The 24,427-nt window shown below is 37.0% G+C and overlaps 1 protein-coding gene across 3 annotated transcripts; it reads left to right on the top strand.

Annotated features, from left to right (window-relative positions):
- The first annotated feature begins 515 nt into the window (after positions 1-515).
- On the top strand, positions 516-24,058 carry LOC111304639 (WD-40 repeat family protein / beige-like protein). Of its 3 annotated transcripts, XM_022901385.2 has the most exons (32): positions 516-802; positions 1,457-3,563; positions 4,276-5,063; positions 5,508-6,221; positions 6,544-6,678; positions 6,819-6,923; positions 7,143-7,256; positions 7,353-7,429; positions 8,085-8,166; positions 8,477-8,800; positions 9,124-9,746; positions 10,072-10,156; positions 10,423-10,617; positions 10,890-11,435; positions 11,527-11,670; positions 11,795-12,274; positions 13,077-13,222; positions 13,864-13,933; positions 14,093-14,176; positions 14,408-14,464; positions 14,541-14,609; positions 14,731-14,817; positions 14,899-15,015; positions 15,645-15,794; positions 15,990-16,074; positions 16,160-16,280; positions 16,450-16,546; positions 16,640-16,753; positions 16,918-17,287; positions 22,046-22,836; positions 23,277-23,399; positions 23,624-24,058. In XM_022901385.2, exons 2-32 carry the CDS (start codon positions 1,517-1,519, stop codon positions 23,699-23,701), a joined length of 9,018 nt encoding a protein of 3,005 aa, XP_022757120.2. In that variant the 5' UTR covers positions 516-802; positions 1,457-1,516; the 3' UTR covers positions 23,702-24,058. The 3 variants fall into 3 exon arrangements, 2 of the variants coding, with proteins under 2 accessions (XP_022757120.2, XP_089606205.1); XR_016331126.1 differs by lacking the exon at positions 22,046-22,836; XM_089750079.1 differs by lacking the exon at positions 23,624-24,058 and having other exon boundaries at positions 23,249-23,387.
- Positions 24,059-24,427: the final 369 nt, after the last annotated feature.

Here is a 24,427-nt window from a genome sequence, read left to right as displayed (position 1 = left end):
TAATTATTAAGTTAAAGAGTTGAAGATAATATCATAATTAATAAAATACTTTACAATCAGAGTTAGACTTTTAACTATATAATTGTAAATTTTTATTTTTTAAGTATCATTATGACAAAAATGATATAAAATGAGAAATAAATAAATATTTAATTTTAAAGTTTTAAAAATATATTTTTTATTTTAAAAATAATAAAAAATGTAATTAATGAAAGAATCAGACTTCTTAAATAGAAAGTTTTCTGTTTGGTATCAAGGAAATCCGGAGGGGAAAACATTTTATTGGTCAATGGGAAAAAAATTAAACAGCTCTCATCTCATGATGATAAGTATAATATATTTTACTTCGTAACTGCTTACTCCTCGCGTAATAAATATCTTCCATTTTCTTCGCTTATAATATAAGCGTAGATTAAAAGAAAAAACTTTGTCTTGGTTTACAAGCAAACTTTCACTAATAGGTAAAATTATAGAAGGAAAGAAATATATTAAAAATAAAAAAAAGGAAAGTCCTTGGATATATCATTTAACCACCTATTTTCCTTTGTTTTTGACTGGGCAACCATAAGGAGGGCCTATTGCCACAATTCCTTGCTAAATCCACCTTCTCTCTCGCGCCTGTTTCATCCTGTCTCTCTCTTTCTCGTCTTCTCCGATTCTCTCTTTCTAATTCCTGAAAGTGCTTCTTCTTCTTTTTTTCTCTAATTTTCTTCACTTTCTCGATTTCTTTGTCGTTCTTACTTTTAATCATATATTCAACGGGAAACTTCAAAGTTGAACCGAACTGATCCATTTTTCGCAGGTAAGTTCATAATCTTCTCCATTACACGTCACATTTTTATATTTTCGAGAATTATTCAAATCAATGACCGTTAAACTCTGATCCGTGCATTAATCGCAATTCTTTTTACTTCAATTAGGATGGATCGGACTTTTCTTGCTTCCTTATATCTCTATTTAATGTTAATTTGTTAATTTCAATGTCAATTGATCGATTCGTCAATGCGAGAAGAGATCATTGTTTTTTTCATATAATTCGGGGAAGTTATATTCGTTTTTGTATTTTTGAAAATTTTGAATGTGTACGCGCTTCATGAGCTAGATCTGCGACTTCTTGTTATATTTCAGTCTTTGATTCAAATTTTGAATTGCTTTTATCTGCGCGATTTGTGTTAGTTAGACTCAACGGAGAAATTGTGTTTTGATTTTTAATTAATAGGGAAAGTGTTTTATCTTCTGTTTTTAATTTCTCAAGTATTATACGGTTCTGTTTGGATTAGTTAATGGAGAATATTAACAAATTTAGATGAGCTTCATGATTCTTCTTCTTTTTGTGCTAAACGAGTTGTTTCGCTTTACAGATATGGTTTTTCAACTTTTAGAGTGTTTTAAGAATTGGAGTGGCGGTTACTTCTCATTCTTTTTTTTTTTTTTAATTTTTAATTGTTTTTTGCAGGTGAAATTAACTGTAAATAATTTAAATGAATATCTGCTAGGCATTTAAAGTAATTATACTATGGAAGAAGAAGAAGAAAAGAAGTTTGGTGAAACTTCTGTAAGGGGTTCAGATACTCCTGAAGTAACTTCTGCTGTGGAGGGTAGGATAGGAGGATCTCATCAGGAGAATGTTAATGTTACTGGTGGCGAGGAAGCTGTATTAAGAATTGAAAATGCAGCTTCAAATGGGATTCATTCGGCATCTCTGATTGGGGATGAGGAGCAATTTGAGCATGTATCTTTAGAAAATCAAGATAAAGTTGCTCGGGAGTCTCATAGTGGTCAGGTCGATTCCAATCGATCCTCAAATTCAGACTATGAGAGACGCTCATCTGGCGGGTTTGAGGATTACTCTCAACTTAAAACAAGGACGTATGGGATGGAGTATGATTCCTGCTCAATGCCTGAACCACAGCATGATCGTTCTACTTCAAGTCCTGGACCTGAAAGACAAACAGATCATACCATTAAGCAATCAAGCTCAGCAACTTGTCTTGATTCTGTCTTTTATTCAGATTCTGGATACTCTCCTCTTGGTTCACCAATAAAGCCTAAGCCAAAAGCTGCTATGCCAAATGTGTCTCCTGAGTTATTGCATTTAGTGGATTCTGCCATCATGGGGAAGCCCGAAAGCTTGGACAAGCTGAAGAATATTGTAACTGGAACTGAGACTTTTGGAAGTGGGGAAGATATGGAGAGCATTCCTTTCTTGGTTGTTGATTCACTTATTGCCACAATGGGTGGAGTTGAAAGTTTTGAAGAGGATGAGGACAACAATCCTCCTAGTGTGATGCTAAACTCTAGGGCTGCAATTGTGGCAGGTGAGCTAATTCCTTGGCTTCCTTGGGAAGGAGATAGTGACATTCTTATGTCTGCTAGGACACGGATGGTTAGAGGCTTGCTTGTTATATTACGAGCTTGTACAAGAAACAGGGCAATGTGCTCTATGGCTGGTTTATTAGGAGTTCTTTTGAGGTCAGCTGAGAATATTTTTGCTCAGGATGTTGGCTCAATAGAGCAGATGAAATGGGATGGAACTCCCTTATGCCATTGCATACAACATTTGGCAGGGCATTCACTTAGTGTTATTGATTTACACAGATGGTTTCAGGTCATTACAAGAACACTTACTACTGTTTGGGCACCTCGCTTAATGCTTGCATTAGAGAAGGCAGTGAGTGGGAAAGAGTCTAGGGGACCTGCATGCACTTTTGAATTTGATGGTGAAAGCTCTGGTTTGCTTGGACCTGGGGAAAGTCGTTGGCCGTTTACCAATGGATATGCCTTTGCAACGTGGATTTACATTGAATCATTTGCAGATACATTAAACACAGCAACTGCTGCGGCTGCAATTGCTGCTGCTGCTGCAGCCAAGTCAGGAAAATCATCAGCTATGTCTGCTGCTGCTGCTGCAAGTGCACTTGCTGGTGAAGGCACAGCGCACATGCCTCGTTTATTTAGTTTCTTATCTGCTGATAATCAGGGGATAGAGGCATACTTTCATGCACAGTTTTTAGTGGTTGAAAGTGGGAGTGGAAAAGGAAAGAAGGCTTCTTTACATTTTACTCATGCATTCAAGCCTCAATGTTGGTATTTTATTGGATTGGAACATGTATGCAGGCAGGGACTTATTGGGAAAGCAGAGAGTGAATTGAGATTATATATTGATGGATCCTTGTATGAAAGTCGTCCTTTTGAATTTCCTCGTATATCCAAGCCACTTGCATTCTGCTGCATTGGGACAAATCCCCCTCCTACAATGGCTGGCTTACAGCGCCGTCGTCGTCAGTGCCCTTTATTTGCTGAAATGGGCCCAGTATATATCTTTAAGGAATCAATTGGGCCAGAAAGAATGGCATGTATGGCATCTAGGGGAGGGGATTTGCTGCCTTCTTTTGGTAATGGTGCAGGACTTCCTTGGCTAGCCACAAATGATCATGTGCAAAGAATGGCAGAGGAAAGTTGTCTATTGAATGCAGAAATTGGAGGTTGCCTGCACCTACTCTACCACCCCTGTCTTCTTAGCGGGCGATTTTGTCCAGATGCTTCTCCTTCTGGCGCTGCAGGTGAATAGATTCATCTTTAATTTCAGTATTTACCTGACTTTTTAGCATATAATTTTGGTTAGTAGACTCCAATAAATGTGTGTGCATATAAAGTTTTTCTCCTTGCATGGGCATACTTGTTTCTTATCCTATGCTCTTTTTTATTTATTCATGTTCCTGAATGGGAGTATGATTTACAAGATTGAGGAGAGAAGAGAGATCATTATTATCTTAATCTTATTTTCCTTCATCTCCCTCTGTCAGTGTGCTGTTTTAAAGTGGTATGAGCATGCAGAATGCTTCTGCTTTTACTATAGGCTTATTTGTTTTCCCAAATTTCCCCCCTCTCTCTCAGTGCATGCGTGATTGTTGGAGGAAGGGTTGGTGGCTGGGTGAATGACATGTCAGTTTACTTGACTATGCATTTAATTCATCTGCTGCCGTAAGCATACCCTTTTCATTTATTATATTGGTTTATTTGACTTTTTCCTTTTTTTGGTTAAATTCAGTTCTGGACATTGCAATATATTTCCCAGATGAGTGGAGAAAGACTTCTCTATGTTTATATTAGTGTCTTCAATTACGGTTTTCATTTTTGTTGTCCTTCCTATTTGACTTTTGCATTATTTATACTTGGAATTGGTTGCCTCCCCCTCTTTTCTTTTCTTTTCTTTTCTTATGTATACAAGAATTTGTGTATTCTTGCTTAAATTACCTATCCGTGGTGATTCAGGTATGCTGCGAAGACCCGCTGAGGTTCTTGGGCAAGTTCATGTTGCAATGCGGATGAGACCTGTGGAGGCTCTCTGGGCTTTAGCTTATGGAGGTCCCATGTCTTTGCTTCCTCTGGCTGTCAGCAATGTGTGTAAAGATAGCTTGGAACCAGAACAAGGTAGTCTTCCATTGTCTTTGGCTACAGCTGCTCTTGCTGCGCCAATATTCAGAATTATTTCTGTTGCCATCCATCACCCTGGAAACAATGAAGAGCTATGTCGTATGAGGGGACCTGAGATTCTGTCAAGAATCTTAAACTATCTTTTACAAACTTTGTCTTCTCTTGGTGCCGGAAAGCATAATGGCGTGGGAGATGAGGAGCTTGTTGCTGCTGTTGTTTCCATATGTCAATCTCAGAAGCATAATCATGCACTTAAAGTGCAGCTCTTCAGTACACTGCTTTTAGATCTTAAAATTTGGAGTTTGTGCAACTATGGGCTCCAAAAGAAACTCCTGTCATCACTTGCAGATATGGTCTTCACAGAGTCATCAGTAATGCGAGATGCCAATGCTATGCAGATGCTTCTTGATGGCTGCAGAAGATGTTATTGGACATTTCGTGAAAAGGACTCCCTGGGTACTTTTTCCCTAAATGATGATACACGCCCAATGGGTGAAGTGAATGCTTTGGTTGATGAGCTCTTAGTTGTCATTGAACTTCTAATAGGAGCAGCCCCACCTTCATTGGCTGCAGATGATGTCCGTTGTTTACTTGGATTCATGGTTGATTGCCCACAACCAAACCAGGTGAGCTCATGTTGTTTCTGATTTCCTTTCACTAGTGCCTTTGAGATGTGCAATTCACTTTTTTATTAATAATTTTTAGATTTTTAGATAAAAGTTGGACAGCATGTTTGTTTAAGAATGTTAGATCATATTGAAGCATGAATATCTTTGTGATGGTTGGCTTTCTAATTAAATTAACTTTTGAAAGCACCTTAATTTCTAAATAATTTAACATTCAGATGACGATGAACTTAAAATTCATTTTGTTTATTCTCTGTAATGAATTTTGGGTGTGTATAACTTTTATACTATTGTAGTTTCCATTGTGGATCAGGATCTGATCAAGCACAAGCAGCCCATGTGGTTATATGCATGGCTCATATTTCTAGCTGATATTGCAGGGCATCTCGTATGTACTATTTTCTTATTGTTTTACTAGAAATAACTTGCTAGTATTTCTTTCAGGTTGCTAGGGTGCTACATTTGTTCTACAGGCTAGTGGTACAACCAAATACAACCAGGGCTCAAATGTTTGCAGAGGCATTCATGGGTTCTGGTGGGATAGAAACACTTCTTGTCCTCCTGCAACGTGAAGCTAAAGCTGGTGATCACCACATTCCAGAAACTAGCACTAAGACAGATGAAAGCTTGTCTGTTCAAAGATCTGAACCAAAACCGGATAGTGGTGGTAGGCTTCCAGAAGGAAGTCAGGATGAAGGATCTCTGAAGGAGAGGGATCAAATTTCGCAAAAGAAAGATTTTGATTCTCAAACCCTTGATGGTGTTAGTGGCATTGTGGCTATTTCTCCTAGTATGAAAATGGAAAGGATGTCATCTGTTTCTGAAAATGCTTTTATGAAGAATTTGGGTGGAATAAGTCTTTCAATTAGTGCTGACAATGCAAGGAATAATGTTTACAATGTTGACAAAAATGATGGAATTGTTGTTGGGATCATTGGGCTGTTAGGTGCTTTAGTAGCATATGGGCATCTGAAATTTGGTTCACATGTGTCTTCCGAGATGACAAGCAGCCTTTTTGGTGGTGCACTCAATGATGCAGGTGGCAGTATGTTTGAAGATAAAGTTTCTCTTCTGCTTTTTGCCTTACAGAAGGCCTTCCAGGCTGCTCCTAATAGGCTTATGACAAGCAATGTTTACACAGCTTTATTGGGGGCCTCGGTATGATAATAATCTTTTGCTTTAGTAATATCTTGACCTTGTTGGTCAATGATATTTCTGCATATATTTTCTTACAGTTTTGTCGGTTGAAAAGCTTGTTGGTCAACCATTGTATCAATTTTCTACTCTTTTATTCTTTTTTAAGTATAATCTGTATGTGGTATTTTTCAGCTTGGAACCATGCCTATGATATTTCAACTTGCTTAAATAGAAATATTATCTCTGCTTTGGAGCCATGCTAGCTTCTTATGGTATCTTGTGCTTGCATATAGCATTGAATGCTGATGTCCTTTATACTTCTTTTTTCCTTTAACTTCCTCAGATCAATGCTTCTTCGGCAGAGGATGGGTTGAACTTTTATGATTCTGGTCATCGTTTTGAACATTTACAACTTTTGTTGGTTTTGTTGCATTCGCTGCCATATGCACCTAGAGCTTTCCAAAGCCGTGCACTACAGGTATACTTGTCTGAATTTATCGGTCGCAGATTTTGTTTTCTGGTGTTTGTTAGCAGAAAATAAGCTTTTAATTTTCCTAATTATGACTTTTCTGATTTTCCATTATAATTTCTGAGCTACTTCTCTCTATATGATTTCAGGATCTTCTGTTTTTGGCTTGCAGTCATCCAGAAAATAGAAGCAGTCTAACAAAAATGGAGGAATGGCCTGAGTGGATACTAGAGGTCCTTATCTCTAACTACGAGGTAACATTTTCCAACTTATTCTCTTTTCTCTATACTTTTGTGCTTCTTCCCCCTTGTCATCTTTGATGTTCCATTGCAAATAAATCCGGTAGTTGGTGTTGGTTAGGATTGGAATTGTAGAGTTTTCTAGCTAGTAGTTGACCTTCATGAGTAAATTTCAATATGCATATACTCCTTCTCTTTGTATTAATTATTACAGTTGGTTACTTGCTTTTGCAGATGGATGCAAGAAAACAGTCAAATTCAGCAAGCTTAGGAGACATAGAGGACCTCATACACAATTTCCTGATTATTATGTTGGAGCATTCGATGCGCCAAAAGGATGGATGGAAGGTTTGTCTTTATCCAACTTTTCCACTTTACTGTATCTTCAAATTTCAATCATGTCAGATCCATTTATATTTTCTTGTCATTGCTTCCATTTTACAGGATATTGAAGCTACAATTCATTGTGCAGAATGGCTCTCTATTGTGGGTGGATCTAGCACTGGGGATCAGAGAATTAGGTATTGCTCTACTGAATCCTGTTCTATGACTTTCATTGCTTAATTGTCTCCAAAAATACACCTTTTCCATTCGTATGTGGTTGACCTTAGTTCCTTTTCCCTGGAGGGCTATGTAAAAAAGGCACATCTCTATGTGGGAATACCCACAAGATGCACTTGTGAGGGAGATCATTCAGTTAAAGGAGAAATCTAAAAGTTTGTATTTACACAGATAAAGAAGTCAAATTTGCGATCTTATAGAATCACTGTCATTGGTTTCTGTGATTTTGCCTGTGTTAAGGTAATAACAAATTGGTGTTTTAACTTCAATATGAAATGCCAAAATATGGAAACTTTAATTGTTATTGCTAAAAGTTTTGAAACATCATGTACTGAATAAGAAACGGAATATATTCAATATATTTGCATAAGATATATATATATGGCCACAGGACTGCAGTGGTTTATTTAATATTGACCTACTGATTGTTTTGCAGAATATGCTCTTTCATGGAGCCAATAAAAAGTGTTACTTCTGTAGACTTCTTGAATAAGTTTATGCTAAAATACTCTTGGCAACAGTTGCTGTTCATCATGAATGCTTATCTGTAATTTTTTTTGGTAATAAGTATAGTCATTAATTTATTGTGATTTCCTATGTGGTTGTATTTGGAAGACGTGAAGAATCTTTGCCAATATTCAAGAGAAGGCTCTTGGGTGGGTTGCTGGATTTTGCTGCCAGAGAACTGCAGGCTCAGGTAACGTTTAGTTGTTTCTAATTGCTGTTTGATACAGTAATGATAGCATCTAACTTTTTTTTTTTTTGTAAATTAACATATTTTCCTAGAAAATGAGATATCTATGTTAGTTGAGATAATCATAAAGTAAAAGATCGACCCTCTTGGAATTTTGTTAACCTTTTGTTATTTTACTGTTCTCACCACTGGCTGCTTTCTATTATTCTATTATTCTGTCAATTTTTTTTTTATCATCATTATTCTATTAATTGTCTCACCACTAGACAAAAATTTAGCAACAATCCTTCATTGAGATTTTCTTTTGTAGCAGACTCAAGTTATTGCTGCAGCTGCTGCTGGGGTTGCAGCAGAAGGTTTGTCACCAAAGGAAGCTAAGGCAGAAGCAGAGAATGCTGCGCAGCTTTCTGTCTTTTTGGTAGAGAATGCAATTGTGATTTTAATGCTTGTTGAAGATCATTTAAGGTTACAAAGTAAACTTTCTTGTGCATCACGTAAAGTTGATGGTAATGCATCTCCTCTTTCTCTCGCATCTCCCTTAAATAATCACTCAACTTCAATGGCATCAATTGGTCGAGAATCATCTGAAGCTTTGGATGATAGGAGATCTGGAAATTCTGGTGGACTCCCTCTCGATGTATGTATATTGTCATCTCAAAGGCACATCTATACTGCATACATGAATTTTGCATAGTTTAGTGATTTAGGTCTATGTAGTTATCATCTGTTAAACTTCTTTATCTGCTACTATTTCCTCATTTGCCTGAATGTCTACCTGGTTTTCATAGCCTGTGGCATTGGACGTGTGACTGTTCTTAGGCCTGATTGTTTTTATTATTTTTTAGTTAAAGAAAATGGATATTTCCTGTAACGTCTAGTTGAACATTGGTTTGATTTCCTTTCCACTATGCCTCATCCTAATATTTGTTATTCCCCCTCCATGTTCTGTTTCCAAACAAGGTCCTTGCTTCAATGGCTGATGCAAATGGGCAGATTTCTGCAACAGTGATGGAGCGGCTTACTGCAGCTGCTGCAGCTGAGCCTTATGACTCTGTCTCCTCAGCTTTTGTGTCATACGGGAGTTGTGCAATGGATATAGCTGAGGGTTGGAAATACAGGAGCCGCTTATGGTATGGTGTTGGCCTACCTTCAAAAGAAGCTGGCATTGATGGTGGTGGCAGTGGCTGGGAGTCGTGGAATGCTGCTTTGCAAAAAGATGCTAATGGAAACTGGATTGAACTTCCTCTAGTGAAGAAGTCTGTAAGCATGCTCCAAGCATTACTGCTAGATGATTCTGGACTTGGTGGTGGCCTTGGTATAGGTGGTGGATCAGGTACTGGGATGGGAGGAATGGCAGCACTTTACCAGTTACTGGACAGTGACCAACCATTTTTATGCATGCTTCGCATGGTACTTCTTTCAATGAGGGAAGAAGATAATGGAGAAGACAAAATGCTCATGAGGAACGTAGGCATAGAAGATGGAATGTCAGAGGGATTGTATTGCCAAGGAGGGAACATCATGTCCTTAGATAAGAGTGCTCGAATGGCAGCGAGAAAACCTCGGTCAGCTTTGTTGTGGAGGTAAGTCAAACAGAGTAAATCCTAACCGATAACCACATACAATACATAAGCGTATGTATCTATGCACTTCGATATGTTGTGGAGGTAAGTTAAACAGAGGAAATTCTATCCTATAACCACATATGACACATAAGTGTACATATCTATGCACTAAAATGCTTGCTTTGTCTCTCTCCTTCTCTCTACATTTTAATAGGCATACGCACATCTTAACAAATATGGTTTGGTGCTCTTTGACTGTGTTATTGAACTGTATTGTTTCTGCTTCACTTCCAAGATTCATACAAAAGGAGTTTTAGAACTTATTCATTTTAATTATTTGCAGTGTGCTTTCTCCTATTCTGAACATGCCGATTTCTGATTCCAAGAGACAAAGAGTTTTGGTAGCATCCTGTGTTCTCTATTCTGAGGTTAGTCATAACTGAATCAGCTTAGTATGCAATAGCAGCTAACATTTACTTGGTTAGGTTTTATGGTTTACTTCTTTATCAACTTTTTGTGGCATAGCAATATGTTGTCTTCTTTGCTTAGTAATAATCTATTATCATAATCATTCATTCTATCATGATATCATAATGGAACATTTACTTTTTTTTCTTCTTTCTTACATTATCTATGGTTGTCTGGGTTGTTGATTGATATTTGTGAAGTGACCTAAATGTGATGCGTGCTGCAGGTATGGCATGCTGTTGGGAGGGACAGAAAACCACTTCGTAAACAGTATCTTGAGGCCATTGTACCTCCTTTTGTTGCTATTTTGAGGAGGTGGCGACCACTTTTGGCGGGAATTCATGAACTTGCTACTAGTGATGGTTTGAATCCTCTTACTGTTGATGATCGTGCATTGGCTGCTGATGCACTGCCGTTAGAGGTTAGCACACATCATTATCATTCTTAACTCCTTTATTGAAATAAATCCTTCTTGTAAGGTGTTAATTTTGTCTTTCCTACCCTCATCAGTGCTATGTGTGTGTACACATGCTTCTCTGTTTTGCATGAATCTCTTCAGGGAGTTGGCATTTCTTTTCTAGGAAATTCTTGTTAAAGTTGGTTGTTGACCTCATTCTACATTTTCCCCTTCTTGTCATCTTTTTTTTATTGGTGCTTTTTTTGAGATTTTTCAATTGTCCTTTTCTTCTTCAGGCAGCTCTTTCAATGATTTCTCCCGCTTGGGCTGCTGCTTTTGCATCACCACCAGCTGCAATGGCATTGGCAATGATTGCTGCTGGTGCTAGCGGAGCAGAAACTCCTGCCCCTCCAGCAACCACACAGCTTAAACGTGACTCCTCAATGCTTGAGCGTAAAACAACTAAACTGCAAACATTTTCAAGCTTTCAAAAACCTCTGGAGGCGTCTAACAAATCACCATCTCTTCCAAAAGACAAGGCAGCTGCAAAAGCTGCTGCCTTGGCAGCCGCACGTGATCTTGAACGCAATGCAAAGATTGGTTCTGGAAGAGGTCTCAGTGCTGTTGCAATGGCTACTTCTGCACAGCGGAGGAATGCTAGTGATATGGAGCGTGTGAAAAGATGGAATGATTCTGAAGCCATGGGAGTTGCATGGATGGAATGCCTGCAACCAGTTGATACAAAATCTGTCTATGGGAAAGATTTTAATGCTCTATCCTATAAATTTATTGCAGTCCTTGTTGCAAGTTTTGCTTTAGCAAGAAACATTCAGCGTTCAGAGGTTTGATTACTGCTACCTATCATGATTGTCACTGCTTTTTTAGGCAGCAATAAAAGTTAATGATATAGATTTATCTACCTTTGCTTTCCAGATTGATAGGCGCACACAAGTTGATCTAGTTGCACGACATCGGTTATTCACTGGGATTCGTGCTTGGCGCAAACTTATCCATTGCCTGATAGAGATGAAATGTCTCTTTGGGCCATCAGGGGACCAATTTTCTAGCGAGACACGTGTAAGTTTTTAGATTTTCTTTTCTTTTCTCCCTCTTTATGGAAAAAGTATAGTTTGCTAGATAACTGATTTTGTTTCTTCTCCATTTGTCTAGCTTTTTTCTTATCCTTTTATGGATTGTGTAGATTTTCTGGAAGCTAGACTTTATGGAAAGTTCTTCAAGAATGAGACCATGTTTGAGAAGGAATTACATAGGGAATGATCATTTTGGAGCTGCTGCTAATTTTGAGGATCAAAGTGATGTGAAAAAGAATCAAGAGGATGTCATAAGCTCATCTAACGCTCCTATTCTGGCAGCAGAAGCAATCTCAACAGATTTAGTGAATGAAGATGATGAACAGCCAGAAATTGATAACGTAGATAACAGAGCCTATGAAAACGACCAAAGTGGGGAATATCAGCCAAGGCTGTCTGGAGTGACTGAGCAACCCTTGCAGAAATTAATTGAATCTACTGATACCAAACTTGCCAGTGAGCAAGACTTGGTCCAAAGTTCATCAGTAGTTGCTCCTGGGTATGTCCCTAGTGAATTTGACGAGAGAATTGTGTTTGAACTTCCTTCATCTATGGTTCGGCCACTGAAGGTTATACGAGGAACCTTTCAAGTAAGTTTTTAAAATTACTGTTAAAATCCTTGCAGATGATATGAGTGATCTTGTTGCTTTACAAAGGGCTCCATAGTTCTTTGACTGTGATGTTCTTAACTTTATCGTCATCAAATTCTAAAACTTAGATGATTGCTTAAAGGGAATATGATAGTTAAATGCCTTTAAATGAGGGTTGAATGCTATCTAAACTGGTGCTTAAGGTTAGATCATCTCCAAAAGGAATCTCCATAAGTTGCAAAGGCCAATTCTAAAAGATGATAAACTATGCAATTTAGTTGTCAACTTGTTCTATAAGATGATAATTCGTATGAAAAAAAAAATGGAGAGATCTGAGGTCTACAAGGATAGAAGGACCCTGTCTTAGAATCTTTAGATAGGAAACCTCCCCTGCAGGGCTAATTGACATAGCCCTTGTTTAAGTATCCAATCTCTCTTTTTTTCTTTTTTTTTTAACTCTTCTAGCTTACTACACCTACACGTATGGGGATTTAAATCTAGGTACCATTAGCATTTGTCATGCTTCCAACACCAGGTGTCTGGCCACTGAAGATGATATCTTGCATCTTTATACAATCCTGATTTCACCTCCTTTCCTCTTCTGCCCATGGTAAATGACTGTGGCTGCTAGTTTTTCTATAGATTAGGATAAAAGAGAAATTCTTTGTATTTGTGTTCTAAAACATAACTGGAAACTACAACTGCAAATATAGTGCGACATTTTTCTTATGCTTCAGTATTTGTTATCTCGTACAAGAAAAAAAAAGGTTATCAAGCTTATGAATTATTTTTCTTTTTTCAGGTAACCACAAAAAAAATAAATTTTATTGTTGATAATACTGAAAGCAACACAGCAAAGGATGGTTCAGAGGGCAACTCCGAAGTGAGAAATGATGAAAAAGACCGTAGTTGGTTGATGACTTCTCTTCATCAAATGTATAGCCGAAGGTGAAGTTATAGTGAAGAATGTGTTATTTTTTATTCTCATTTTTGTTCATACCGGCTTTTAAAAAATTTGAGCATCCTTATTGGCTTTGAGCTACAACTTTGTTATTTAACATCCTAAGTAGTTGGATTGATCATCAATGTCAGACAAAATATGTCTAGATACTGCCAACCATCCTTGATTTCATTTTAACATGCAGGCAGGCACATATTTGAAACAAGATGCTTGCCTGGGACAGGGAATGAGAAAAAGATGTCTGCTAGCATTTTAGGGGCCTTTATTTGTGCATCTCATAGTGCCTATTAACAACCTGCAGTTGTCTAGAAATTCCTCAATATTCTAAACATTTTAATGTGAATGTCTTCACACTATACTGCGATAGTTGAGTATGACCTGCAGATCAGGATGTTCTTTGACTGTAAAATCCAGTAAAATATAGAGTGAATTTCAGGTCTTGTCTCTGTGTGCTTACTGCTTATATTAATATTACCAGGACTGCAGAGAGATATTTGTTCTGCATAGTAATCATAACATGATATTACTTGTTGCTGCATTTGAAGAGTTTTAACTTTTCATCACCCAATATTGCTTTTGCTTTAGCATCTGCTGTTGCACCTCATATGCTGTTTTTTCTTGACCATAGATATCTCCTAAGAAGAAGTGCCCTAGAGCTGTTTATGGTTGACCGTTCAAACTTCTTCTTTGATTTCGGGGTATGTTCCTATTAGATACACCTAAATTTATTTCTCTGTGATTAAAAGAGGTATGCTTTTGATGGTTGTTGACCCACTGTATATACCTCTTAATTGAATTGTTGGTTTTCTTTTTTGTTTCTTTTTTTCACTTTCATTAAAAAATAATAATTGATCCAGAGTTCTGAGGGCCGAAGAAATGCCTACCGAGCTATTGTTCAAGCACGGCCTCCTCATTTGAACAACATTTATCTTGCAACTCAGGTTTGCACTTTGCTTGGAAAATTTTAAATTAAAGAGGCCTAGCTTGAATGAACTTCACACATCGACAATATCTTTTGTATTTAAAGGAGGAGTGGAAAATTATGGATATTTTACGTATATAAAATTGGGTTCATTATAAGGTACCTAAGGGTGAGTATGTTAGCTGCTGTTTACAAGGATTCATTTCCTATTCACATTCCTGAACTTACATTATATTGTTTTCTGCTGCAGAGACCTGATCAGCTCCTGAAAAGAACTCAGTTAATGGAGCGCTGGGCTAGGTGGGAGGTATGAGTTACAGTATATATATAATTCACATGTAATAAATAGCATAATTACTGACAGAATTATAACCTCTCTGCAGATCAGCAATTTTGAATATTTAATGCAGCTAAATACATTGGCTGGGCGTAGTTATAATGACATAACTCAGGTTAGGTTGTTTCTGAGAGTGCATTTTGATGGTTAATCACTCTTTTTTGGGGGCAGTGTTGTGATAATATAACTAAGCTACATTTTCTGTCTTTGTCTCTCCTTTTCTTTTTTACTTACAGTATCCAGTATTCCCATGGATTCTTTCTGACTACAGTTCAAAGAGTTTGGATCTTTCTGATCCTTCAGCTTACCGAGATCTTTCAAAGGTGGTTTGACTACTTTAATCTTGCTGCATTTTATATCTGCACTCTCCTCTTCTGCCATTATAACTTCATGTGTATTTGCAGCCTGTAGGGGCATTAAATCCAGATCGGTTGAAGAAATTTCAAGAGAGATATGCTAGCTTTGATGATCCAGTCATCCCAAAGTTCCATTATGGCTCACATTATTCAAGTGCTGGAACTGTAGGTTTTCTATTCTGTTTAATATTTGTGTTTGTACTTTTATAGTGGTTACTTAAATTGCTTGAAATAGGGCACTGTTGTATACTTGCAATTCATGAACAGGGTTGACTTCTTTAGTTTATTTCCTCATATGTACTTGGGACATTTGTATACATGTGCATGTCTTTGTTGCCTGTTCAGTAAATTGTCTTTAAAAATTAAATGACTTTCTTTACTATCTTCTATTTATTATTCTTCTGTCAGCCTTACAGACTGTGTTCTGCAAGATAGAGTAATCCCCTTTTTAGGGCCAACATGTTCTTGCTGTGCACCTAAAAGCTCTAGTTTATGTCCTTTAATGTTGGTCTGGTTCCATGAAATTTATTGTTGCATTCTGTATCTGCCATTTCACTAGGTTGCATACTTCATATCAAAAGTAGTACTACTGTTTACTTAGTTTTCAGCATTATTTACATCTGTCCTTGGAATCATTTACTTAGTTTTCTTGTGTTCTATTATTTGATTGTTTTCAATGCAAATTTCTATTTTTGTGGCAATTAGTCATCAGGTGAATTTTGCTATCATAGTTTGAACTATAAATTCAGATTCTTTATTATAACTTCTTTGTTGTATCTGGTGTTTTCTTGCAGATATTGTATTATCTTGTTAGAGTTGAGCCATTTACAACTCTTTCAATTCAGCTGCAAGGTGGAAAATTTGATCACGCAGACCGGATGTTTTCAGATGTTGCTGCTACTTGGAATGGAGTTCTTGAGGACATGAGTGATGTGAAGGAATTGGTATTGTTTTTTGTTTTATCTTTAGCATGAGAACTTCAAACTTCTCATATGGAAAGAATGAAGCACACTTTTATCTTGTGCCCTGTCATTGTTGCTTGTCTCATCTTGTTTATAACTTATGGCTGCATTTGTACTTCCATAGATTATCAGAAATTTTTTCTTTCATTTGCATTTATTTTATTTTGTTTATGTTAGGTTCCCGAGCTGTTTTACCTTCCTGAGATGTTAACCAATGAAAATTCAATTGACTTTGGAACAACACAATTAGGAGGAAAGCTTGGTATGTACCTGAGTATCCTCTTTCCTTTGTCTTATGAGAAATAAATTCCAGTTGCATTGAGTTCTTATTTTTTTTCAACATGCAGATTCTGTCAAACTCCCACCATGGGCTCAAAACCCAGTTGATTTTATTCATAAACATCGGATGGCTCTTGAGAGTGAGCATGTATCTGCACATTTGCATGAATGGATTGACCTCATATTTGGGTACATTTTCTTTTACTTTCTCCCCTTTCCTAAAGAAAAATTGCGGTTTCCTTTTCCTTTGTAATCTTCCCTATGATATTCTTTTTAATAATATAATTGCTCATGGATATTCTTGTTCAAAGCAACCTAGAGTTTACCAGAATTTATATGAGTGAATTGGAATGTTTAGGTATAAGCAACGAGGCAAAGAAGCTATATTGGCAAATAACATGTTCTTTTACATTACATATGAAGGGACGGTTGATATTGATAAGATCTCTGATCCAGTAAGTTTGATTTGCTTTTTTTTTTTTTTTCCCTATTATCTGCTCTATCTGGAAAGTCTTCTTTATTGTCTTTCATTTGTATACAAATAAAAGGTACAACAGCATGCTACGCAAGACCAGATTGCTTATTTTGGACAAACTCCATCCCAACTTCTTACTGTCCCTCACATGAACAGGATGCCACTTTCAGAGGTTCTTCGTTTGCAGGTACCAATTTTTCGGCCTTTCTGTTTTTAACAATTGATGCAGTGTTATATAACTTTCATCTGCAATTACTTCTCATGTGATCTAATAAGTTTCTTTCCATAATGAGAATCTTTTCTGTGAAAATGAATATGTTAAAACTGAATCTTATTAACTTTTAATGTCAGACAATCTTTCGGAACCCAAGAGAAGTCAAGCCATATGCTGTCCCAGGACCTGAACGCTGCAATTTGCCTGCAGCTGCTATTCATGCTTCTTCAGATGCTGTCATAATTGTTGACACAAATGCGCCAGCAGCTCATATTGCGCAGCACAAGTGGCAGCCAAACACTCCCGATGGTCAGGGATCACCATTTCTATTTCAACATGGAAAGGCAACAGCAAGTTCTGCTGGTGGAGCACTTATAAGAATGTTCAAAGGGCCAGCTGGCTCTGGTTCTGATGAGTGGCAGTTTCCCCAGGCACTAGCATTTGCTTCATCTGGGATCAGAAGCTCATCTATTGTTTCCATCACATGTGATAAAGAAATAATCACAGGTAACCTATTAATTCCTAATATTGTTTGGCTGACTAAAATTTTAGGTAAATTTGATTTCTCTGGTAAACTTACTCACTCATGAGCCTTAAAATCAGAAAATGTAATCTTTTATTTCTTTATCACATAGAATCCTTCCTTTGATCCTGGTAGCCATTATTTGGAAAGGACATAGCAGTGGAATGCTGCTGGACAACTACGTTTTATGATGATGATGACAGTTTCAGTGTCTAATCTTCTGAACTTACAAGATCAGCTGATGCTGTTCAAATTTAAATATTCAGGGTGAAGAATTGGTTAAAAAAAAATATAACAATCACTTCTTAGTGGGCCAATGGAATATATTTAAAAAGGTTGAATAATTTACAGATCTATCATGGAATAAAGTAATTTGACTATCCTTCTTCTCTTGAAATTGCCATCATAGCTCCTGCACCCCCTTTACTTTTCAATTTTGCTTGGCTGCTCGACCATTGTTTATAAAATGTGTAGCAGCCAGGGACTTATAATTTTGAAGCTCAATTTTCAGTGTCATAGATATAGTCATGTGTATTTGAATCTGTGGAAATTGAATGTATATTGAAAAACTGCTTATCAACAATTATACAAGAATCTTAGGTTTATATACAACTAACTAGGGGTTAAACTAGGAAACTAAATCTTTCTTAATTCTGGGGATACAAATACTTAATTCTAGAGATATAAATATAAATATACAGATTACAAGATTACAACCAGCTGTAAATAAGTGTTTTCCCACACTCCCCCTCAAGCTGGTGAATAGGTGTTTTTCATTCCCAGCTTGGAAATAATTTCTTGAAATGTTGCACTGCTGAGACCTTTAGTCAACACATCTGCAAGTTGACCCTTGGTTGATACATAAGGTGTACAAATCAACCCACTGTCTAGTTTTTCCTTTATGAAATGCCGGTCTACTTCAATGTGTTTTGTTCTGTCATGTTGCACAGGATTGTGTGCAATGCTTATTGCAGACTTGTTATCACAGTAGAGTCTCATTGGTCCATCCCACTTGATCTTCAAGTCTTCTAGGATAATCTTTAACCATAGTAGTTCACAAATTCCTTGAGCCATTGCTCTGAACTCTGCTTCAGCACTTGATCTTGCCACCACATTCTGTTTTTTACTCCTCCAAGTCACAAGATTACCACCTAAGAAAGTGCAGTAGCCTGAGGTAGATCTTCTATCAGTTACTGAACCTGCATAATCAGCATCTGTATATGCTTCTAGAACTAACCCCGAATCTCTTTTGAATAAGATACCTCTCCCAGGATTGGCCTTCGAATAGTGCAATATACGGTAGACAGCCTGTAGGTGCACTTCTTTAGGATTATGCATAAATTGACTTACCACACTCACAGCATATGCTATATCAGGTCTAGTATGTGAGAGATAAATGAGTCTTCCAACTAATCTTTGGTACATCTCTCTATTTACAGCAGCATCTTCATTAGCTTCTCCAATTTTATGATTAGGATCTATAGGAGTATTTGCAGGTTTACATGCAAGCTTCCCGGTTTCCTTCAGAAGATCCATCACATATTTCTGTTGTGAGATAAAAATAACATGCCGTGAGTGAGCTACTTCAATTCCTAAGAAATACTTCAATCTCCCTAGCTCTTTTATCTCAAATTCTCTAGCCAAACACTGTTTTAGAGATTCTCTCTCTTTTTCATCATCTCCAGTTACAATTATATCATCAACATACACTAATAGAACTGTGACTCTCCCTGAATCAGAGTGCTTGATAAATAATGTGTGATCTCCTTGACTCTGTTTATATCCCATTGCTAGCATCACTTTGGCAAATCTCCCGAACCAAGCTCTAGGAGACTGTTTAAGGCCATATAAAGCCTTTTTTAACCTGCATACTTTGTTTGCTGCTAGATGACCTTCAAATCCCGGTGGAACCTTCATATATATTTCTTCTTCCAAATCACCATGTAAAAAAGCATTCTTTACATCAAATTGTTGAAGATGCCAATTGTAATTTGCAGCTAATGATAACAAAATCCTAACTGTATTCATCTTGGCAACTGGAGCAAAGGTTTCCTGGTAATCCACTCCATAGGTCTGAGTGTAGCCCTTAGCCACTAACCTGGCTTTATACCTTTCAACAGTACCATCTGCCTTGTATTTTACAGTGAAAACCCATTTACACCCCACTGAATTTTTTCCTTTAGGCAACTCTACCAGTTCCCATGTCTGATTTTTCTCTAAGGCCTCCATTTCTATTTTCATGGCTTGCCTCCATTTCTCACTGGATAATGCCTCGGATAATGTAGTTGGAACAGAAATAGTGTTTAGGCTCACAAGAAAATTTTTGTGGGATGGTGAGAATTTTTCAAATGACACAAAATTAGATATTGGGTATAGTGGATGCTTGGTACATTCTCTGGTTCCTTTCCTAATGGCAATAGGCAAATCATAATCACTAGCTATAGTTTTAGGAGATTCATGCTCATTTTGAGAAACAGAGTCAAAAACTGTAGTTACCTCATTTCCAGAGTTAGGATCAGGTTCTTGGACTGGCACTGGTTCAGGATCTGGAACTTTTCTTCTTGAGTACACCTGTAATTCCTTCATAGAATCAAGAACAATATTATCCTTTGTCACATCTTTCGTATTTGGAATGGGTTCAGACTCAAATTCAATGTTTGACTTGGGCTCAGCAGAAACAGGTTTCGACTCATAAGAATTAATGGGTGTAAATGTTGAAGAAGGGGGCAAATCAAGCAAAAAGAAGTCTTTATCCTTATCTTCCATGAATGAAGTCTCCCCCTGAAAATAAGGTTGAGTAAAAAATGGTTTATTTTCTTCAAAAGTGACATCTGCAGACACATAAAATTTTTTGGTAGGAGGGTGATAGCACTTATATCCTTTTTGAGTTGAAGAATACCCCACAAAAATACACTTAATCGCTCTTGGATCCAACTTTCCCCTGTTATGACTGTGAACATGAACAAATGATGTACAACCAAATATCCTAGGTGTGAGATTGTTTGTGATATTGAGGTTGGGATAAAATTGTGAGAGTAGTTCCATAGGAGTTTTAAATCCCAAAACTCTTGAAGGTAACCTATTTATAATGTGTGTGGCAGTGAGAACAGCTTCCCCCCAATAAGATTTAGGTACATTTGCTTGAAAAAGAAAGGCTCTGGTTGTGGCTAATAAATGACTGTTTTTTCTCTCTGCCACTCCATTCTGCTGTGGAGTATTAACACAAGATGACTCATGGATAATCCCCTCTTTTTGAAAATAAGTGGATAGACTTTGGTTGAAGTAGTCTTTTGCATTATCAGACCTAAATCTCTTGATTTTTACTCCAAATTGATTTTGGATCATGTTTTGGAAGCTTAAAAACACACTATTCACATCTGATTTGGATTTAAGTAAAAAAACCCAAGAGACCCTAGTACAATCATCTATGAATGAAACAAACCATCTCGCACCAGAAATATTAAGAATTGTAGAGGGACCCCAAATGTCACTATGAATCAAGTAAAAAGGAGTAGAACTTCTTTTGTTACTGATTGGAAAAGACACACGTCTATGTTTTGCAAATTCGCAAATATCACAATGAAAATCTTCAACATTTAATTCTTTGAACAAAGAAGGAAACATGTTTCTCAAGGTTCCAAAAGAAGGATGTCCAAGACGAAAATGATAAAGCCAGATTTTGTCTTTATTGGAAGATTTTTCAGAAAAAAATGACAAAGATAAACTATTTTTGATACTACTTGTGTTATTTGATGTCTCAAGATAGTATAGTCCATCCTTCTCCTTAGCAAGTCCAATCATCTTCCCCGAACTCTGGTCCTGAAATTCACAATAAGAGGGATAAAAAGTTACTTTGCAATTCATATCTCTGGTAAGTTTTTGTATAGATATCAGATTAGTAGACAATCCAGGAACATGAAGAACATTTTTGAGAACAAACGAGGGATTAACTTGAACATCTCCTAATCCTGCCACTGTGATAAGTGAACCATCAGCAACAACAATTTTCTTATTACTAGGACACAGGTTATATGTACTAAACTTTTGTGGGGAATGTGTCATGTGGTCTGTGGCTCCTGAGTCAATGACCCAAGAACTCGTAATAGGCTTAGCCGAGACATTTAATCCATGAGAACCAGAAGCTTTACCTGAACTAGAAACTTTACCCAAAGAACATACCATAGTAGGCTTTTCAAGGATTTTCAATAAGTTTCTCAGCTTTTCAATCTCTTCCCTGTTAAACTCTCTTTGTTTCTGAGACATCTGTAGTACTCCAGTGATTTTTTCAGTTAACATTTCCTCAAATTGGGTGATAGTGATATCTTTCTTTGAAAGGGTTCGGCAATGAAGGCCTAAACAGGATTCGGCAATGAAGGCCTAAAAAAGTCGGCAATGAAGGCCTAAAAAAGTCAGCAATGAAGGCTGAAAATTTTTCTTCCCAAGAAGAGCCTAAAGCTCTGATACCATGTGGAAATTGAATGTATATTGAAAAACTGCTTATCAACAATTATACAAGAATCTTAGGTTTATATACAACTAACTAGGGGTTAAACTAGGAAACTAAATCTTTCTTAATTCTAGGGATACAAATACTTAATTCTAGAGATACAAATATAAATATACAGATTACAAGATTACAACAGCTGTAAATAAGTGTTTTCCCACAGAATCCAACAGCCGGCATTAATATCTCCGTTTCTTGTGTTATAGTATCTCCTTATGTGTTTCTGGATTTTAACTAGGTGGACATGCGGATAACAGTATCAAGCTACTGTCATCTGATGGAGCAAAAACACTAGAAACTGCTTTTGGACACTGTGCTCCTGTCACTTGCCTTGCTCTATCGCCAGATAGCAACTATCTCGTGACTGGATCCCAGGACACTACTGTATTACTTTGGAGGATACATAGGGCATTTACATCCCGTTCAAGCAGCACATCAGAACCAACCGCTGGCACTGGCACACCAACTTCAACTAGTAGTGGTACTTTTGCTAACACCTTGGCAGACAAAAGCAGGATGCGTCAAATAGAAGGTCCTGTACATGTCCTTCGTGGTCACCACAGGGAAATTCTTTGTTGCTGTGTCAGTTCAGACCTAGGTATTGTTGTTTCATGTGGCCGTTCATCAGATGTTCTCTTGCATTCCATAAGAAGGGGTCGCTTGATGAGACGGTTTGCCAGCGTGGAAGCTGATGCTGTCTGCCTTTCATCTGAGGGAATCATTTTAACGTGGAATCAATTGCAACATACTCTCAGCACATTCACACTCAATGGGGTTTCAATTGCAAGAGTGCAACTTCCTTCCATGAGTGGTGTCAGCTGCATGGAAATCTCTGTGGATGGTATGAGTGCTTTAATTGGAGTGAACTCATCTTTGGGCAACAACGGAGTGTGCAATAACAACCGAGACTTGAGTTTGAAGAAACCTGTGGTTGATGATTTTGATCTTGATTCAGAAGAAATCAGCGAAAGCAACAGATTGGATATTCCATCACCTTCAATTTGCTTTTTGGATCTGCATACTCTGAAGGTATAAGAAAATGTTTAGACAGATGCTATTGTGCCCTATCTGCACCTCCTGTACATAATGAGTGCGGCCATACTTGTTGCTTCAGCTTGCATTAATTTTGTTCTTAGGTGCCACCTATTCAAAGGTGCCCTGGGGAGGTTAAATCTCTCTTTCTATCTCTGGGGTAGGGGTGGGTTGTTCTGAACTGCTTTGAATTTCTCCTTTTCTATGCCATGCCACCCAATGTTTAGAAGAAAATTTTCATTTAATATGGCAGGCCTACTTTGTAGTTTCCCATTTGTCTCACATATGTGTTAGAGAAAGAATGGGGTGCTTTTCCGTCACTTTTTTTTTTTTTTTTATTTACCTTTTGATTGCAATGAGCATGGTAGACACTCACGCATCATGAACACATGTCGTTTTGCTGAAACAGTTACCTGGTTAAAATCTTTCATTTGCAGCTGTTCCATGTGTTGCAACTGGGAGAAGGACAGGATATTACAGCTCTTGCTTTGAACAAGGATAACACAAATCTTCTGGTGTCAACTGCAGATAAGCAGCTGATAATTTTCACGGATCCAGCCGTAAGTTAGACTAATTTTTTTTTCCATTTCTTGATTCTCCATCAATCATTTAGTCTAAATATCAATAATTACTCATTCTCCTGTCTTGGCATTGCTCAATGGATAGCATCTTATTGATTTATTTCTCGTGAACATTTTAATATATAGTGTCAACCAAAATCATTGAATTTATGTTGTTTTATTGGATGTTGAACTAAATCTTATTACGGCCTTGATATCTACAGTTGAGCTTGAAAGTGGTGGATCAGATGCTTAAGCTTGGTTGGGAAGGTGAAGGGCTGAGCCCTCTTATAAAGTCGTAGTCTTGAGTTCAGCCTTTGAATTTTGATTAGTTAGAGAACGATTGTAGAAGATGCACCATTGATGCCAGCAGGGTCAATAATATAAGAGCATGGTGTTTGCCTTGAGAAAGAAGAAATCACGTCAATAACACGACTTACGGCGTCAGCTGCCTTCGTGTATGTAAAATATAGGTATGTAATTCACTAGTGAAGCAACCCTATATGTGATTAAAGGCAGGGTTGTTAGTCAGATTTTTTTATTTGATTAGGTAAGTTTCTTACCATTGTGATTGATGAGCTACTCCGAGGCTTGAGATCTTCATATTATTATTATTATTATTTTTAAATAGAGTGAAAATCGGACAGCCAATTCCCTCCTTTCTTTCGCCTTTTGAAATTTCTTCTTTCAAGTAACGATCCAGTTCAGTACTCCGGTCTCAAAGAAAACAATCAAATATAAACTCGTTTGATGTATATATATATATATTTGATTCAATTTTCTAAAAGCGTGTAATTGCCAATTCTGAGAATCATAGAGTAATAGAATATTGTTAATGAAAAACATTAGAAAAAGGATGCAAATGTTTAGTTAGAATATTGTTTTAAATTTTCTTATTATTTAATTAAATTCTCATATATTAATTAAATTTTCTTGTATTCCGTTTTCAATTCTAACTATAAATACGTTCTTTTATAAGATTATTATCTCTTATAGAAAAATAAAAAAATAATATCATAGATTATTTA

The sequence above is a fragment of the Durio zibethinus genome, chromosome 21 (assembly GCF_047325235.1).
Source record: "Durio zibethinus cultivar Kanyao isolate XHJ-2024 chromosome 21, ASM4732523v1, whole genome shotgun sequence".
Classification (NCBI taxonomy): domain Eukaryota; kingdom Viridiplantae; phylum Streptophyta; class Magnoliopsida; order Malvales; family Malvaceae; genus Durio; species Durio zibethinus.
This window is presented reverse-complemented; position numbering and strand designations above follow the sequence as displayed.

What these genes read in the sequence shown, in the direction of transcription:
- LOC111304639 (XM_022901385.2), top strand. Translation starts at nt 1,517, where the DNA reads ATGGAAGAAGAAGAAGAAAAGAAGTTTGGTGAAACTTCTGTAAGGGGT. An exon ending in ATTGCCCACAACCAAACCAG is followed by an intron (nt 5,064 to 5,507) that starts GTGAGCTCATGT and finishes TATTTCTTTCAG; the next exon opens with GTTGCTAGGGTGCTACATTT. An exon ending in AATTTTCTAGCGAGACACGT is followed by an intron (nt 11,671 to 11,794) that starts GTAAGTTTTTAG and finishes TGGATTGTGTAG; the next exon opens with ATTTTCTGGAAGCTAGACTT.